Source organism: Vanessa cardui, chromosome 27, assembly GCF_905220365.1.
Source record: "Vanessa cardui chromosome 27, ilVanCard2.1, whole genome shotgun sequence".
Lineage (NCBI taxonomy): Eukaryota > Metazoa > Arthropoda > Insecta > Lepidoptera > Nymphalidae > Vanessa > Vanessa cardui.
In genome coordinates, this window is record NC_061149.1 from 1,656,264 (window position 1) to 1,676,850 (window position 20,587).

Sequence of the window (20,587 nt, forward strand, 5' to 3'; positions counted from 1 at the left end):
AATTATATATATGTACATAATATATCCTTTCAGGAAGTTAACAATTATATACATACCAGCCTCCTTTTTAGGCAGGTTAATAATATTATTATGTTTGTTTCTTAACACTAAAACAAACATGTCGGCATTGAAATGACACGCTTTAATGTAAGACAAGTTTGTAGAGATAATATTTTTATAAAACAAAGCAGGTTCCAGACATGTGAAAGAGTAAATTTTAGCAAAGTTATTGTATTCATTTGTAAGTAATATATAGTTTTCAACATGTCTGTCTCAGAGTTAAATTAATAATTATATTAGTTACTACTTTTTAAAATTATTATTATTATATAGAAGTACAATTGCATTTGATGACCTCTGTGGTCGAGTGTTGTGTACACCGGTTTTCTTTGGTACGCTACGGTCCCGGGTTCGATATAGATTACCAACAGTTTTCTATGTTGTCTTGGGTCTGGGTGTTTGTGATGCCGTCAACAACACAACACAAGTGCTTTAGCTACTTACAATGGGATCTGAGTAATGTATGTGATGTCTTGTATTTATTTATATATTTCCAAATTTAATAATATTTTACAAAAGAAGTATTAAATATCATACACTAATATTTGAGACTTAATTAGAAATGAGTTCAATTTACAATAACATGTATGCCTTTAGTTATTATTTTTATCAACACTGTTAAAACACAGCTGTTTAATACATTGAAATGATTTGACGAAAATATGTATTTGCATGAAGAAAATGGTGGTGCTGTAATAATACATTAAATAACAATAATATATTAATAAAAGTATGTTTAGATAGGAGAGTACAGTAGGTAGGTAGCTAAATAACAGTAAAAAACTTCTCGAAAGAAATAAAACATTTTTATGAAGAACTAGCTGTGCCCGCGACCTTGTACGCGTTTGAATTTAAGTTTACCAAAAAAAAATATTTTAGCCTAAGTTACTCGTTATTATATCAGTTATCTGCCAGTGAAGGTCCCGTCAAAATCGGTCCAGCCCTTCCAGAGATTAGCCGGAACAAAGAGACAGACAGACAAAAATTGTAAAAAATGTTATTTTGATATATGTACCATATACACATGTGCATTGAGTAAAAAGGGTTATTTTAATATTACAATAGACACTTCAATTTTATTATATATATATATATATATATATAGATACATTTAATTTAATTAATATAGTTTTTTTAAACTATTATTTGTACGAATGTCTCGGAGTAGCTTTACGAAACGTACAGTTTATTCTTTTATCTATGACTTATCTCGATATGAGATACGGTTTGCTATGATTAAGATATATATATTTCTCAAGCGTTACTCGTGAATATTTTGCAGTAGTAAATTCACAGAATTGTAAATAAATAAAAAATATACAATAAAATAAATTTTAACCGAACCTGCGACCTGTTATAGTTATACCTGTTGACTTCCAGGCAGGATACATTAATTTAAACAATTGTATTAACTAACATGACTGTATTTTTTTTAAATGTTGAAAAAGAGTAACTACTGAGTTTCTTGCCAGTTCTTCTCGGTAGAATCTACTTTCCGAACCGGTGGTAGCTTCACTTAATTGTTAAATGTCGATTCAAAAGTGCTTGTAAAAGCCCACTTGAATAAAGTTTATTTTGATTTTTGATTGATTGATTTTGAATAGGTGTTCATAGTTTTTTCATATGAAAATATTCTTAATCAAAAATATGTAAAAGGGAGAGGAGACCTTATCCCAGCAGTGAGCAATTTAAAGTCTGTCTCGTTTTGTATGAAGTCTGTGGAAAAAACTTCTTGAGAATAAATTAGGTTCTGTTTCTAGAACTACTACTTTTGGATCCACAAAACTTTCTTAAATATAATTCATACATATATATTTCGTTCTTCAATCAAGTTCTTTTATTTATGAGGAACAAACAGACAGCAATTGTTTATCATCATTTATATTTATACACATTTATGTATGTGTAATTCTTTATCGTACAAACTAAACATTTCTTTAGAAAAAAATATTAAATATTAGTTTTGTGTTAACACAGATGTGAAATGTTTTTAAGAACATTTATTAAACATAATTCTGTTTAGTTAATAATATTTTAAGTGTTGCATAAATATTCATTAAAAATAATAATATAAGTGAAATGTGAATGATGAAAAAAATAACGGCACCTCCAGAGGGTATTTTTGTGAAGACTCTCTTCAAAGACCTTCCCAATAGAAGGAGTTTATTCCATATTCGGGATAAGAAGGTATATAGGATTTTTGTTGCCTTTTAAAAAGAAAGTAGTAGCGTCGGGTATGATTAGATTTACAGATAAGGGTTATACATAATACATACTAATGTATTATGTATCTCATATTTATAACAGTCGTATCACTTGGTGGTAGGGCTTTGTGCAAGCCCGTCTGGGTAGGTACCACCCACTCATCAGTTATTCTACAGAGAAACAACAGTACTCAGTATTGTTGTGTTCCGGTTTAAAGGGTGAGTGAGCCAGTGCAACTACAGGCACAAGGGACATAACATCTTAGTTCCCAAGGTTGGTGGCACATTGACGATGTAAGGAATAGTTAATATCTCTTACAGCTTCATTGTCTGTGGGTGATGGTAACCACTTGCCATCAGGTGACCCATATGCTCTTCCGCCAAAATATACCATAAAAAACAGTGTCTGTCAATATATATCTTGGACTTTACTGGTTGTTATTAAACATTAATATTTATATATATGATGGTAAATCTTAGGTATATATTAAGAGCATAAGATCAATCATAAGATTACCGTTAGAAGATTCTTGATAGCAGTTTATTATATTATTACAAATTAAAAAATAATTAATTTTAGAGAGCGGAAAAATCACTGGCCTGTTATGGAGAACTTATGTGTTTGACATTTCATTTAAAAAAGGTTTTATCAGTTTCTATTAAATTATATCGAAACTAAACCCGTTTTAGGTTTAAAAACACCTAAAAACCTTTTGAAAACGCAACTTTCCGCGTGCGACCCACTTGTGTAGAAAGCCTTTACACATCCCACTGGTGGGAAATTGCCTCCTCTTTTAAATTCGATTAGGAATTTATTCCACCACGCTGATATTAGTGCTTGCAACAGACATATTAAGCATTCTTCTTGATGTTGCCTTTCATTATTAAGAAAGAGATGACTGTTTATAAACCTTACATCATTAATACATGTATGCACGTTAAAATTCACTAGTCTGTATTTGAACCCGCGACTTTTAATACACATATTCTATCCACTGAACCCTACGGGTTAACCATCTATACTAATATTATCAATCTGAAAGTAATGTTTTTTACCACTTTAAATTTAAACTGCTGGACCGATTTTGATGTAATTTGGTATGGAGATAGTGTGATTCCCATGGAAGTACATAGGCTTATTTTTAATTCAACCCACGAGTAAACATGAGGGTTGTTGGTTTGTGTGTGTAAGTATAGTTCTATTTATAATACACTAAAATATATATTGAATGTTATCGCAGAAACCATGGTTCCAAGCCTTGAAGAGCGTCGTAAGTAATTGAGTAATAAGTATCACATAGGGCTTTTTTAATTTTAGTTATTTAAACATTATTTTTTGAAATTTAGTTGTTTAGTTTCAGGTGTGAATATTATTTTACAAGCTTTTGTTAAACGTAGTATAAAAGCTTTTATGTAAATAATTATTGTCCGATCGAAAGTCGATTTTTGGCCGACGCCGAGGCTGAAGATTATTAATCCTAGGACATTTTTTTTAAATTTAAAATAGTCATGTTAAGATTGAATTAAGTAATAAAATATATATATATCTAGCTAAACTAATGCGCGTATTAACCTGTTTTGATTTACTTATCTATTGTAATCTCGTTTAAGCGTTCGTTTAATTTCGGTGTCTTTTGTTTTCGACCGAAATTTCGGCCTGTTTTAGCCGAAGCGGAACTTCTGTTCGCATATCGGCCAGATTCCACTATACTTGTTGGTTGTAATAGTATAGTACTATTGATATCTTATTTTTTATTTCTATATATATTTAGACAGCAATTTAAAAGAATAAAATATAAAAAAATAGATAAGAAACTCGTATTCGCTCGAGTAAAAAAGATAAAAGTAAAGAAATATAACTCTATTATATTCTATATATATTCCATACGGTTATTATTATTTGGAACTCACTTTCCGAACGCACGCGTTAACGTCAAATATGAACCCGTTGAACTGTCATGTCATTGAATTTTATAGTTTAATGAATGAGTGAATTATACTTTATTGTACATTGTACAAAAACGTCAAATAGAATATAAAAAAAGGACCGTAGATTAAAAGTGTTGTACAACGGGCGGACTTATGGCGAATTAGCCATCTCTGCCAGACAAGCCAATCAGAGAGTTTAATATCGATATACGAATTTTTCGGATTTTTATTTCTGTATTTATTTTGCGATATTTTTTGTATTGTTTATATATTTTAATTAATTTTATTTATTTTTTCTCCATCGCTTTCTTTTGCTGACGTTGCATGGTATATGTTTTTTATTTTATTTGTATAATTAGTATAAAATTCGACAAAATATCATTGTAATTTGAACTTTATTACAACAGACGGTGAATCTGAAGTCGCTTGCAAGCAACTACGGCTCCGATGTTGATATCATAAATGAAGATGGCGAACTGGCGACGGCTTACGAAGCACAGAAAGGAATCAATAGGTATGTCATCTTTACTAATGTACATTCAAAGTTGGAAAACCTTCGTCAGTTTTCAAATTAATTCCTTTATCAAGTCTTAAGCTCTTAGTGCCTTTTGAATCTAAACATCAAATCACTACGACGCAATATGTCACTCTCGATCGGTGAAGCAGATTATATCAGTGCTCATACTGAGCATACGAAAATAGATCTTAAGGTGACGAACCTTTTCTTACCCCGACTGTAAATAATGACAAATCATTACAGACAAGAGCTGAGATGGCCCAGTGGTTAGAATGCGTGCATCTTAACCGATGATTGCGGGTTCAAACCCAGGCTAGCACCGCTGAATATTCATGTGCTTAATTTGTGTTTATAATTCATCTCATGCTCGGCGGTGAAGGAAAACAACCTGCATGTGTCTAATTTCATCGAAATTCTGCCACATGTGCATTCCACCAACCAGAATTGGAACAGTGTGGTTGAATATGTTCCAAGCCCTATCCTTAATGGAAGAGGAGGCCTTATCCTAGCAGTAATAAATTTACAGGCTGCTATTTTACTTTTACTTTATTACAGACAACTCCAAGAAGAACTATCAGCTGAGAAGAAGTTCTATGCGGAGCACATATCGAAGGTGAAACAGGAAATGGATCGACTTCGAGATGAAAACGAGAAATACCAAAAGTAAGTCATTTAATGTTCTATGTTCTGGCACGTAAGGTTGAAAATCAAATGCACGAATTAAACACCCTATAAATTCGCTTAAACGAAAATCAACGAACACATTATACATTGTTCTTTTCCAGTTCCGAAGATATAACGAAATTAACACCGAATTTTAGAAGATATTGGGAAAGTTTTAACTTACCTGGCAACTCTTTAAAAACATTTTTTCACAATGACAACATTTTCGTTAACGTCACTATGGGAATATTCAATGTGTTCTCCATTTAATTTGCCATAGCTTTAATTGCACTTGTTAACTTAACTGACTGTTAGGAAATGTATGTACTTAAAACGATTTAGAAATAAATAAACATATGTTTAAAAAGTAAACTTAATTAAATTGAAATAACCAAATCAAATTCATAAACTTCGTAACATATAAATCCAAATAAATAAGTAATACATTGCTTTAAAGCATGTAATGTATTACTAAGTATTACTATTACATTATAAAAGGTATCTATTGATGTATTGGTGTATCAATGGTATTTAATGTGAGCATTAGATGTACTTTTATTACACACATATAATTTCATCGCCAACATGGCAGTGTAACCGTCAAACCTGTCACCATAACCATCACAACTTGTCAGTGTAACCATCGCCAACATGGCAGTGTAACCGTCAAAGCTGTCAGTATAACCATCAGCAACTTGTCAGTATAACCATCACAACTTATCAGAGTAACCATCGCCAACATGGCAGTGTAACCGTCAAACCTGTCACCATAACCATCACACCTTGTCAGTTTAACCATCGTCAACATGGCAGTGTAACCGTCAAACCTGTCACCATAACCATCACACCTTGTCAGTGTAACCATCGTCAACATGGCAGTGTAACCGTCAAAGCTGTCAGTATAATCATCAGCAACTTGTCAGTATAACCATCACAACTTATCAGTGTAACCATCGCCAACATGCCAGTGTAACCGTCAAACCTGGCACCATAACCATCACAAATTATCAGTGTAACCATCGCCAACATGGCAGTGTAACCGTCAAAGCTGTCAGTATAACCATCAGCAACTTGTCAGTGTAACCATCGTCAACATGGCAGTGTAACCGTCAAAGCTGTCAGTATAACCATCAGCAACTTGTCAGTATAACCATCACAACTTATCAGTGTAACCATCGCCAACATGCCAGTGTAACCGTCAAACCTGGCACCATAACCATCACAAATTATCAGTGTAACCATCGCCAACATGGCAGTGTAACCGTCAAAGCTGTCAGTATAACCATCAGCAACTTGTCAGTATAACCATCACAACTTATCATTGTAACCATCGCCAACATGGCAGTGTAACCGTCAAACCTGTCAGTATAACCATCACAGCTTGTCAGTGTAACCATCGCCAACTTGCCAGTGTAACCGTCAAACCTGTCAGTATAACCATCACAGCTTGTCAGTGTAACCATCGCCAACATGCCAGTGTAACCGTCAAATCTGTCAGTATAACCATCACAGCTTGTCAGTATAACCATCACCAACATGCCAGTTTAACCGTCAAAGCTGTCATTATAACCACCACAGCTTGTCAGTTTAACCATCGCCAACATGCCAGTTTAACCGTCAAAGCTGTCATTATAACCATCACAGCTTGTCAGTATAACCATCGCCAACATGCCAGTTTAACCGTCAAAGCTGTCATTATAACTATCACAGCTTGTCAGTGTAACCATCGCCAACATGCCAGTTTAACCGTCAAAGCTGTCATTATAACCACCACAGCTTGTCAGTGTAACCATCGCCAACATGCCAGTTTAACCGTCAAAGCTGTCATTATAACCACCACAGCTTGTCAGTATGACCATCACCAACATGCCAGTTTAACCGTCAAAGCTGTCATTATAACCATCACAGCTTGTCAGTGTAACCATCGCCAACATGCCAGTTTAACCATCAAAGCTGTCATTATAACCACCACAGCTTATCAGTGTAACCATCGCCAACATGCCAGTTTAACCGTCAAAGCTGTCATTATAACCACCACAGCTTGTCAGTGTAACCATCGCCAACTTGCCAGTGTAACCGTCAAACCTGTCAGTATAACCATCGCCAACTTGCCAGTTTAACCGTCAAACCTGTCAGTATAACCATCACAGCTTGTCAGTGTAACCATCGCCAACATGCCAGTTTAACCGTCAAACCTGTCAGTATAACCATCGCAGCTTGTCAGTGTAACCATCGCCAACATGCCAGTGTAACCGTTAAATCTGTCAGTATAACCATCGCCAACATGCCAGTTTAACCGTCAATGCTATCATTATAACCATCACAGCTTGTCAGTATAACCATCACCAACATGCCAGTTTAACCGTCAAAGCTGTCATTATAACCACCACAGCTTGTCAGTGTAACCATCACCAACATGCCAGTTTAACCGTCAAAGCTGTCATTATAACCATCACAGCTTGTCAGTATAACCATCGCCAACATGCCAGTTTAACCGTCAAAGCTGTCATTATAACCATCACAGCTTGTCAGTGTAACCATCGCCAACATGCCAGTTTAACCGTCAAAGCTGTCATTATAACCACCACAGCTTGTCAGTGTAACCATCGCCAACATGCCAGTTTAACCGTCAAAGCTGTCATTATAACCATCACAGCTTGCCAGTATAACCATCGCCAACATATCAGTGTTATCGTTTAATCTGTCAGTATAACCATCACCAACTCGTCAGTGTAACCGTTAAAGCTGTCAGTAAAACCCTCACCAACTTGTTAGTGTAGCCGTCAAATCTGTCAGTATAACCATCACCAACTTGTCAGTATAACCATCACCAACTTGTCAGTATAACCATCACCAACTTGCCAGTGTAGCCGTCAAATCTGTCAGTATAACCATCACCAACTTGTCAGAGTAGCCGTCAAATCTGTCAGTATAACCATTATCAACTTGTCAGTGTAGCCGTCAAATCTGTCAGTATAACCATCACCAACTTGTCAGTGTAGCCGTCAAATCTGTCAGTATAACCATTATCAACTTGTCAGTGTAGCCGTCAAATCTGTCAGTATAACCATCACCAACTTGCCAGTGTAGCCGTCAAATCTGTCAGTATAACCATTATCAACTTGTCAGTGTAGCCGTCAAATCTGTCAGTATAACCATCACCAACTTGTCAGTATAAGCATCACCAACTTATCAGTATGACCATCACCAACTTGTCAGTATAACCATCACCAACTTGTCAGTGTAACCATCACCAACTTGTCAGTGTAGCCATCAAAGCTGTCAGTGTAACCATCACCAACTTGTCAGTGTAGCCGTCAAAGCTGTCAGTGTAACCATCACCAACTTGTCAGTGTAGCCGTCAAATCTGTCAGTGTAACCATCACCAACTTGTCAGTGTAGCCGTCAAATCTGTCAGTATAACCATCACCAACTTGTCAGTGTAACCATAACAAACTTGTCAGCGTAACCGTCAAAGCTGTCAGTGTAACCATCGCCTACATGCCAGTGTAACCGTCAAAGCTGTCATTATAACCATCACAGCTTGTCAATTCAAGTCTTGGTTTTTTTTTTTTAATATATGGCTTTTATTATTGCCAAGAGAGCACAGATTATTTCGCCAATGTTGCGTTGATGGAGAAGACACGATGGAGTTGAACGGTGCGGTCGAGATTGCAGGCTTAAATTAATTTTAAGGGAATTCTTGGTTTAGTGGCTTTTAGTTATGCATCGCAGCTTGTCAGTGTAGCCTTCAAAGCTGTCAGTATAACCATCAGCAACTTGTCAGTATAACCATCTTCAACGTGCCAATGTAACCATCTCGTCTCTGTCAGTATAACCACCATCAACGTGTCAGTGTAACCGTCAAATCTGTCAGTATAACCATCACCAACTTGCCAGTGTCATGGAGATATGACGTAGACTTCAATACCGGTTCGGTATAACAGTAACCTACTATATATTACTAAATATTCATCGACATTCACCGTATAAATATCAATATAATCACCTCCTTCGTTGGTATTACCTTCGGCTACTTGCCAGTGCATCCTTTAGGTACCTTTGTAACACGTACATACCAGCATAACCCATATCTTGTGACAATATAACCATCATCTGTCAGTGTGATCATCACCTACCATTGTATAATACATGGATCCGGTTATTTGGAGAGTATGCTAAGGAATTACAGAATTGGTTTCCTCTCACACATCCACTTTTCAGCTAAGGTTTTAAATGTAACCCTCTGTTTTCCCGATCAATATCTTAAAATAAAAGCTGGTTTATTTATGTCAAAAGTGAAAAGGTATCTACATTAACTGCGTCTCCGTATCAGCATACGCCGCTTCAACTTTAATTGTGATAGCGGTCAAGGGCAGGCCCCATAGAGACTGGCTGTTTGGCAATCAGGGTAGGGAAAATCAGCGTTGGGTTCTTAGAACCTAACTCTAAAGCTAGGTGCCAATATTTAGGACACTTTAACTAGCATTGTATTTTTATGGGTTAATCTGTCAATATAACCATCAAACCTGTCAGTATAATCATCACCAAATTGTCAGTGTAACCATCACCTCTGTCAGTGTCACCATCACTTCTGTCAGTGTAATTATCACTTCTGTCAGTGTAACCATCACCTCTGTCAGTATCACCATCACTTCTCTGTCATGTAACAATCACTTCTCTGTCAGTCTAACCATCACTTCTCTGTCAGTGTAGCCATCACTTCTGTCAGTGTAACCATCACTTCTGTCATTATAACCATCACTTCTCAGTCAGTGTAACCATCACTTCTGTCAATATAATCATCACCAACTTATCATGTTCTTTTTATTTATTTTTTTATACTTTCTTATAATTGTGCCGTGTTCTAAATAAACATCTCTTTTTACTGTTCATAATATAAATAATAACACTTCCTCCTCTTCCATTAATATTAATTATAAATAAATCTATTCAAGATTGCTGAGCGCAGATTTGAGTCAAGAACCCAAGAATAAGACCCAGGAATACGCCCAGAATGAAATCATAAGGCTTGCTTCTGAAAGTCTTGCGATACAGGTATTTTCAATTACAATTTTTTTTTCAAGATAAGTCTCTTTAACTAATGAAAATATAGCTTACTAAGATGAGACCTAGAAAATTAGTTATTAATCTTTATTTACTATGTCCATAAAGAATCGTGATCGTGGTAAATACTTCAGAAACCCTTTAGGGCATAATCGAAGGCATTATTAACCGTCAAGGTGTATGAAACCTTCTCTTCACACAACGAATAGTTTCGAAACAACTTTGATGCTTTTTATGGAATCTCATGTCTTAAATTTTTTTTAACGTCAGGTTTCTTACTAAATTGTAAAGTAGTAATCCACATACAATGAGAAACCGTCAACAAAACAATTACTAATTTGTAAGGCAAAAATCGCTAATCGATACTATTTACTGACAATAATTTAATCGATAATATAAATGTTACATTGTCATCACTAGTTGTATTCCAAAAAGTGTACTTTGGATCCTCTTTTATCTGAAAGATACCATAATTTTGAACCTTGGCTAGGATATCCTTGATGTAATCTTGGTGGTAGGGCTTTGCTAGCCCGTCTGGGTAGGTACCACCGACTCATCAGACATTTTACTGCCAAACAGCAGTACTCATCATTGTTTTGTATGAAGAGTGAAAACAGCAACTAGAGGCACAAGGGAACATAACATCTTAGTTCCCAAGGTTAGTGGCGCATTGGTGATATGAGGAATGGTTCGTATTTCTAACAGCGGCAATATCCATGAGCGGTTCGGACCACTTACCATCAGGTGGCTCATATGTTCGTCCTCAAAGATATAGCGTAAAAAAAAAATCAAATCCATATATATTATATCGAATAATTGTATGAAAAATTGTCGTTATAGCGCGATACTCCTATCTCCTAAACTATGCCACATATGACACACCTATTCATGATTTTCAGGAAAGAGTCGATAAACTCTCCGAGAGCTGTCGCAGATACAAGAACCAAATAAGACTTCTCGTTGGAAAGTTAAAAGAGGCCGGCGTTGAAGATGTTCAGGACATTTTGGAAGGGAACGGTGAGTGTCTTTTGGAATGAAATGCATCTGTTTATCTAGACCTCGATGATGGGATAGAGGGGGCAGCTATGGGATGTCAATGTAAGTCATAATGAAAAGGTTGTTTTATCTATACATATAAAAAAATTGGAGTGTCTGTTTGTAATATTAAATACTCTTTTTTTTTACTCAATGCATATGTATATACGGTAGATTTACTATAATAATATTTTTTACAATTTCTGTCTGTCTGTTTGAAATTCCGGCAAATCTCTGGAAGGGCTGGACCGATTATGACGGGATTTTTACTGACAGATAACTGATATAATATGGAGAAACTCAGGCTACAATAATGTTTTTTTTTTTTTTTTGTTAAATTCAAACGCGTACAAGGTCATGGGCACAGCTAGTAGTAAATAATCTTGGTGTGTGTGGCAACTTTACTATTTTTAGTGCTTACCTGTTGATCACATTTTTCTCATATTTATTGTCTTTAATTTTCTTTAAGTGATAATCATTGTATGTATGTGCACTAGAAGTAAGGATAAGCTTATAACGCCAAGTTTCCGACTCCGCAAAGTCTATAAATCTTTCTTGGGGCAAGGTATCCGTTTCTATAATAAAATTCCGCAGATATTTTTAACTTTGCCGTCTCGTAAATTCAAATCTTTTATAAAAAATACATTGGTAAAAAGGCGTATTATTCGATACAAGATTTTGTAGATGATAAAAAAGCGTGGAATTAATACCTGTTGACTTCCAGGCAGGATATAATTTAAATAATTGTGTAAACTAATATGACTGTGTTTTTTTAAATGTTGAAGAAGAGTAACTACTGAGTTTCTTGCCGGTTCTTCTCGGTAGAATCTACTTTCCGAACCGGTGGTAGCTTCACTTAATTGTTAAATGACGATTCAAAAGTGCTTGTAAAAGCCCATTTGAATAAAGTTTATTTTGATTTTGATTTCAGAGACAATCGTATCTCAAAACACGTCAACGGCGCTCGAAATACCGCCGGTCATGAGGAAGAAGGAAAGGGAGTACCTTGGGATGTTTGAATACAAGTTGCAAGATGAAGGAACCATTATAAAGAAACTGATAACAGGTACAATATCATTTATAAAATTTACAAAAAAAAAAAACAGTAAGAATTTTTTTTTCTAACCGTACTGTTCCTCAAAGAATGATTTTGTTGGAAACTGACTTACGTTGATCGCTTTCATAATTGTTATGTTTATTATTAGTATGGTAATTTGGTGCCCGAAAATTAAGGTTATTTGAAGAGTTTTCCGGGATAATTTTCACATCTCCTTCTTATATTTTTGACTTGTGACATCATATTAGAAAATTGTTGCCCAACATGTTTTATGATTTAGCTCTTTTACCCATATTAGTTAGTAACAAGTTAGTAATAAATTAAACTAGAAAACATTTTCAATTTATATGGTATCCTTTGTTTCAATAAATGGTTGAATTTAATTAAAAAAAGTGATAAATCAACTTATCAAGCAAGGGAAAAGGTTCCTGGAGGTACTACACTTTCAAGTCTTGTACCTGTAATTAAACTTCAAACAACCACAGACAATAGAAATATAGTATTTTGCTGGTTGGATAATAGTTAGACCCAGACCAACTTGCCACAGGCTACCATACTACTGCCATAGTAGCCTGCGAGGGTACCGCTGGTTTTTTAGTTGGTATTCCGGTGTACCGAAGCGTACTCGGCGTCCTGGGCACCGCCATGCCCCACATACCCCCCCCCACTTCATGAGAGAAGAGCGTTAGTTTTTCCAGCGAGAAAAAAGGCTGTAATGTTAATATATGGTCAGAACGATGAAGTAGTGCCGTGCTCGTTGCAGAGCTGAAGCCCCGCGTGGCCACGTCACTGCTGCCCGGTCTGCCGGCCTACATCCTGTTCATGATGCTGCGCCACACGGACCACGTGGACGACGAGCCCAAAATGCATCAGCTCATCAAGGCGGCGCGCACGGCCGTCAAGAAGGTCATCAAGCGCCGCGCTGAGAGCGTCGAGTACTACGCGCTCTGGCTCGCCAACATGCTCAGGTCAGCCCTAATGATCGTCCCTTAACGATTAAGCGATGGACTATGCAAACCATTGGTGACGCCCCAAGATTCAATGAAACTTATATAGATACTATTAGTCGCCCGCGTTTTCTCTCGCATTTTAGAGTTTAGGTTGTCATGTTTTAGGCAAATAGTAGCCTTTAGTCGTCCTTTCTCGGAGTACCTTATATATATATATTTCGGCGGAGAGGGATTTGTGGAATCATAGTAGCTTCAACCTTTAATTTCAGTTCAATCAGTCGAAAATCTAAGAAGAATTATACAAACTTTCATCCCCTATTTTATCACCTTAAGGGTGGATTTTATCAGAATTCTTTCTCAGCGGATGCTGTCTCGATGACGTCATAAAATCTATCTGCATGCCAAATTTCAGCGCGATCCGTCTAGTGGTTTGGGCTGTGCGTTGATAGATCACCATATCAGTCAGTCAGTCAGTCACCTTTAAGTTATATATATAGTTAGATACCAGTGAGTGATTGATAAATAATTGTCTTATGTGTGGAAATAACTTAAACTTGAACTCGTTTTGCAGATTGTTAAACAATCTGAGACAATACAGCGGGGACGTGAAGTACCAAGCTGAGAACACGCCCAGGCAGAACCAGCAAAGCCTGAGGATCTTCGACCTCTCGGAGTACAGACAGGTGCTGAGCGATCAGGCCATCTCCATATACCAGGGTGAGTTATTCCATCAGTTAACACGCTCAATGCAAAGTGACGTCTAAAACTCCTCGTATATGTGGCTCTTGTGGTACAGCTAAGAAACACAGATTTCTCTGTCGTGCGGAGCGTAACGGCTATTTTATATATTATAGGAAAGTGATATGATGCCTATTGGAAATAGATTGATCGTGTACCTACTTTAATTAAGGGGGCGGGGATTGTTCTTTGATGACGTATCGTACTGTAGAAACAAAATTTTATCGTACACAACATGAATCACATCACATCGAGTTTTAGCTTCTTACTACCGATAGTATGTTAGTTTTCATACGAGGTCTTAAACGCCCCGTACAGCAGTAAGGAAAAAGTTTAAAAAATGATGTTGCAGCCAACTTTTTAATCTTTGGTCATGACAAAATGTTCCATTATTAACAAAATGTTAGGCATATCACGATTGGCGTTTTCTTGAAAACAGTCAAATCAAACCTGTAATCTCATCTTGTGATAAGGTTGGATGACAGAGTCTTCCTCTGTGTTGTATCCAGTTCTAGTAAAAATATTAGCTGAACTAGAAAAGATACTGGCAATCTCGTAAGGCGGGCTGCATATGACTCGGTACAGCTATGTAAAGACGTGTGATGATGAGGGTGCGCGTGCGCAGGTCTGATCACGCTGCTGGAGCGGCAGCTGGAGCGGCTCATCATGCCGGCCATCCTGGAGTACGAGGAGATCAGCGGGCTGTCGGGCCCCCCGCGCGCGGCGCCGGCGGCGGCGTCGGCCGGCCCCGCGCGCCTCAAGCACGAGCTGGGCGCCACGCACGACACGCTGCGCGCGCACGCCGTCGACCCCCCCCTGCGCGTCATCCTCTTCCGACAGGTGCGCCCCGGCTTGGAACATATTCCACCACGCTGCTCCACTGCGGGTTGCGGAATACACATTAACAACAGTTAACACGTTAACAACAACAGCCTGTAAATTCCCACTGCTGGGCTAAATGCCTCCTCTCCCTTTAAGGAGAAGGTTCGGAACATATTCCACCACGCTGCTCCAATGCGGGTTGCTGGAATGCACATGTGGCTGAATTTCGATGAAATTAGACACGTGCAGGTTTCCTCACGATGTTTTCCTTCACCGAGCACGAGATGAATTATAAAGACAAATTAAGCAAATGAATCAGCGGTGCTTGCCTGGGTTTGAACCCGCAATCATCGGTTAAGATGTACGCGTTCTAACCACTGGGCCATCTCGACTCTATTAATACATTTAATATATAAGAAGCAACAATCAATATATTGATTTCTTTATATCATGGAGATTCTTCGAAATGTTAGTTTCTTCGATGAAATTAGACACGTGCAGGTTTCCTCACGATGCTTTCCTTCACCGCCGAGCACGAGATGAATTGTAAACACAAATTTAGCAAATATATATAGTGGTGCTTGCCTGGGCCATCTCAGCTCTCGCGCTACTCTTGACTCGTAGACAATACGACATACGTTCTTAACTCCTGACTCTCTTCGACCCAGATTGCCATCCCATTGGATTATGAAAGTTATCGAATTGAGTGTCTATCTTTAGGTACACTATTTTCTTCTACAATATCTGACGCGCCGTAGTCACTTTTATTTAGTTCAGTCGATGTTTCGAAAATAAATAATGCTCATTCACAAAACCGTCTCGTACACTCGACACTCGTAGATAATGTCGAAATATCGATTTCCACTGAATAAAAATAAAAAAAAACATGGCATATATCCCGTATTAAATAACTGTAATAATAAAAATAACCATGTTCATTTAAAATCTTATATAATTGGTTCTATTTTGAATAATAAAACATCAGATATAGGTAACAGTACAAACTATTTTTTTACAGTTGTTCTACTACATCTGCGCATACAGCTTGAACCAGCTACTGTTGCGTAAGGACCTGTGCTGCTGGGCCAAGGGTCTGCAGATCAGGTACAACATCTCCCACCTGGAGACCTGGATAAAGGAACATCTCGCTGAGTACGGTCAAAAGAGCGTAAGTGAACTTCTTAGCTATCGAATACTTTTACAAAATGCTAAAATAATAGTCCATTATATAAAAACTTGATACTGGGATTGTCATATTGGTATACTAGCTTGTTTTATATAGGCAAGGTCTATTAGCCAATTGTCCCACCTGGTAGTAAGTGGTCACACCCACCCATAGATCGGAGCTGGTAACCATTTCTTAAATCGCCATCGTGCCTCCTGTTGGGAACTAAGATGTTATCTCTTGTGTACTTGTAACTAATTAGACGTTAAATATATAACAGGACATTATCAAGTCTTTCAAACGAAAGTATTATCATAATTGTTGCATATTATTGAAAATTAAGTTACTAAAACATATTCACGTTTGCATTCAAGAAGATTCAACGTTATAATAAATTGGTTGCGTCCCGTTGAATTCTATGAACGTATTGTCACCCTATTACGCACACATTGACAAAACTCATGTTTAAAATAATGTATAGCTACTTGTATATAAATGACACGAACATATACACTTGGGTATAATGTTTAAATGGGATCTGACACTTGGTGGTAGGGCTTTGAGCAAGCCCGTCTGGGTAGGTACCACCCACTCATCAGTTACTCTACCGACAAACAACAGTACTCAGTATTGTTGTGTTCCGGTCTGAAGGGTGAGTGAGCCAGGGTAACTACAGGCACAAGGGACATAACATCTTAGTTCCCAAGGTTAGTGGCGCATTGACAATGTAAGGAATAGTTAATATTCCGTGCAGCGTCACTGTCTATGGGCGATGGTGAGCACTTACCATCAGGTGGCCCATATGCTTGTCCGCCAATATATATATATATAAGATTTTGTTCTTTTTACTAGGATGACACGGTTAATAAAACAAAATTGTGTTTCTCTGTAAAAGGAAATTTAATGGTTAGTTTTACATACCTCACATTAATAAAAATAAAATAAAATAACATTGAAAAAAAAATAATATTTACGCACCTGTAAAAGAAACGACATTTAATGTTACTATTAACAATGTCTTTGTACTAAATTACAAAATTCTTTACTTTTCTAAGAACTCTCTATCGATATTTTTATAGCTAACAAAATTTAGTTGTCATTATGCTTTCGATGACAGTTCATACGTGGAATTAAAATTAAAGAAAATACTTTTTCTTTACATATAGAAGTAAGGATAAGCTTATAACGCCAAGTTTCCGACTCCGCAAAGTCAATAAATCTTTCTTGGGGCAAGGTATCCATTTCTATAATAAAATTCCACAGACATTTTTAACTTTGCCGTCTCGTAAATTCAAATCGTTCATAAAAAATACATTGGTGAAATAGGCGTATTATTCGATACAAGATTTTGTAGATGATAAAAAAGCGTGGAATTAATACCTGTTGACTTCCAGGCAGGATATATTAATTTAATAATTGTATTAACTTAAAAATTAACTAACATGACTGTATTTTTTTAAATGTTGAAAAAGAGTAACTACTGAGTTTCTTGCCGGTTCTTCTCGGTAGAATCTACTTTCCGAACCGGTGGTAGCTTCACTTAATTGTTAAATGACGATTCAAAAGTGCTTGTAAAAGTCCACTTGAATAAAGTATACTTTGATTTTTGATTTTTGATTATATATCTGTGTCGTTGCAGATGGAGGAGATCCTGAGCGTGCTGAAGCCGATAACCCAGGCGGTCCAGCTGCTGCAGGCGCGCAAGTCCATGGCCGATGTCAGCAGCACCGTCGAGATGTGCGCAGACCTGTCCGCCGTGCAAGTCTGCAAGGTGAGATACACATCATGCAACAACAACAACAACAACCTGTAAATTCTCACAGCTGGGCTAAAGGCCTCAAAGGGCTAAAGGTGTATTCCATCAAGCCGCATTGGAACAGCGTGCTGGAATCTGTTTCAAACCTTTTGCTCAAAGGAAGAGAGACATTAGCCCAACAGTAGGAAATTTACAAGCTGTTGTTGTTGTTGTTGTATGGCTTCTTCTTTCATACTCATGTCTGATTTCATCCCACAAGTAACATTCTCTCCAGCCACACCTTCATGCAATCCATCCATCGCTTTTTGTTCGCCCCCTTCCTCTATATCCATCCACGTCCATGCACAATTCACTTGGTGGTAAGGCTTTGTGCAAGCCCGTCTGGGTAGGTACCACCCACTCACCAGTTATTCTACCGCCAAATAACAGTATTCAGTATTGTTGTGTTCCGGTTTAAAGGGTGAGTGAGCCAGTGTAACTACAGGCACAAGGGACAAAACATCTTAGTTCCCAAGGTTGGTGGCACATTGACGATGTGAGGAATAGTTAATATTTCTTACAGCGTCATTGTCTATGAGTGATGGTGACCACTTACCATCAGGTGGCCCATATGTTCGTCCGCCAACCTATACCATAAAAAAAAATGCACAAGACCTTCCTCACAATATGCCCCTCATTCCTTCGCATGACATGCCCGTACCATAAAAGCCGGCTTTCACATAACTTCTTGGCAAAAGTTTCCATACATCTTAATGAATTTAGGATTACTTTACAGTTGCTCATAAACCGTACATGAGACATAAATTCAACATTGAGTTAAAAACGTTTGACAAATAAAAATAGTACTCATCGCATACCAGGAAGCCTTACTGGCAACGTTTTTTTAAATTTAATATTTAGATGACCTGACGAATGATCAATCATATGGTCAGTAGTCACCATCGTTTATAGACATTTGTGATTTAAAAAATATTAACCATTCCTTACATTAGACCAATGCGCCCCCAAATTTGACTGACTCGTCGTTCAAAAAGGAACACAACAATAGGTATTGCTGATTGGCGGTAGAATATCTGACAAATTTTAAAACCTACCCAGAATGGCTTGCACAGAGCCCTACCACCACGCATTGAAGCCACGAATTTAAGATTCACATCTTCTATCCACTGGACCAAGGCTGCTCTATTTCCATTCCTTACCTTCTTAAAAAATATAAAATGTTTATTATAAGCTTCTTTATGAGTGCAGTTTTTTTAAAGGGAAGTTCTGTATGTCATACTTGAAGAATTTCACGAGAAAATGACAATTATCTTTTAAATTACTTCGTGGTAGGGCATTGTGTGAGCCGGTCTGGATAGGTACCAACCACTCACCAGTTATTCTCAGTTATTCCAAATAACAGTACTCAGTATTGTTGTGTTCCGGTTTGAAGGGTATTAAGCCAGTGTAACTACAGGCACAAGGGACGTAACATCTTAGTTCCAAAGGTTGGTGGCGCATTGACGATGTAAGGAATAGTTAATATTTCTTACAGCGTCATTGTCTATGGGTGATGGTGACCACTTACCATCAGGTGGCCGATAAGCTCGTCCGCCGACCTATACCATAAAGAAAAATGATGCCTTATTCAAACAAAGATAACTGGGTGTGTCTCTAGGACTGTCATCTTGACTTAACTATTTAACAGGTGTAACGCAGTATTGAGACTCGAAACCTGTTCACAGATCCTGAATATGTACACGCCCGCTGAGGAGTACGAGGTGAAAGTGACCCGGGAGTTCATCCACGAGATTCAGAAGCTGATGCAGGAGAGGGCTGGACCGAACGCCAATAAGGAACCGGTAAGTTCATCATTACATAATATAAAACAAAGTCGCTTACCCTTGTCTCTATGTATGATTAGGTACTACGCAGCGGGTTTCAATGCGGTTTTATTTAACCGACTTTAAAAGAAACAGGAGCTTCTCAGTTCGATTGTTTGTATGTATGTATGTATGTAAGTTTGTCCGCGATTATCTCGCGTTTGGCTGAAGCAAAATGGATGCGGTTCTCAGAGAAGTATTTGTTACATTCAGGATAAGGTTTTAATGCTTTAAGCGACTCGAAAAAAGGAGGTTCTTAGTTTGTATGTAGGGTTATAAAGTTATTAATATTAGACAGAGAGTTATCAATATATGTTAATTTTTAAACCACGATCATAGTATCAGCATTGCTCCCGTGCGAAACCGCTAAGGCTAGTTTCTTAATAAACGAAAGACAATCGAGTTAAAATCTTTTCATATTATTCAAATACTAGTAATAGTCATAACTAAAGTTCGCTGCAGCGATGTATCTTCATTATGTCATCTAATCATACTATTGAAACACAAAGCGCTAGATCGCTTGTAAAGAATATTTTTTTCGGGACGAAACAATGGTAACCGTTTAGATTGTGAAGGAATGAATAGGAATGAATTGTTGTATTCAAACTCAAACTCAAATTCCTTTATTCAATATAGAAGCATCACACTTACTTATTCAAAATCAAAATCAAAATATACTTTATTCAAGTGGGCTTTTTCAAGCACTTTTGAATCGCCATATAACAACTAAGTGAAGCTACCACCGGTTCGGAAAGTAGATTC

General features: G+C 37.2%; 1 protein-coding gene across 2 annotated transcripts in view; it reads left to right on the forward strand.

Moving 5' to 3' along the window:
- The window catches only part of LOC124541016 (unconventional myosin-Va), a 70,921-nt gene that overhangs the window by 47,901 nt on the left and 2,433 nt on the right, over positions 1–20,587 (forward strand). The window contains exons 27-38 of one of the 2 annotated variants that reach the window (XM_047118789.1): positions 3,506–3,535; positions 4,601–4,707; positions 5,266–5,373; positions 10,332–10,431; positions 11,340–11,457; positions 12,407–12,541; positions 13,296–13,500; positions 14,054–14,199; positions 14,846–15,060; positions 16,061–16,210; positions 17,847–17,978; positions 19,688–19,804. In XM_047118789.1, the coding sequence (XP_046974745.1) occupies positions 3,506–3,535; positions 4,601–4,707; positions 5,266–5,373; positions 10,332–10,431; positions 11,340–11,457; positions 12,407–12,541; positions 13,296–13,500; positions 14,054–14,199; positions 14,846–15,060; positions 16,061–16,210; positions 17,847–17,978; positions 19,688–19,804 (1,563 nt within the window). The remainder of the gene's footprint in view (positions 1–3,505; positions 3,536–4,600; positions 4,708–5,265; positions 5,374–10,331; positions 10,432–11,339; positions 11,458–12,406; positions 12,542–13,295; positions 13,501–14,053; positions 14,200–14,845; positions 15,061–16,060; positions 16,211–17,846; positions 17,979–19,687; positions 19,805–20,587) is intronic. The other variant, XM_047118790.1, reaches the window with a different exon arrangement.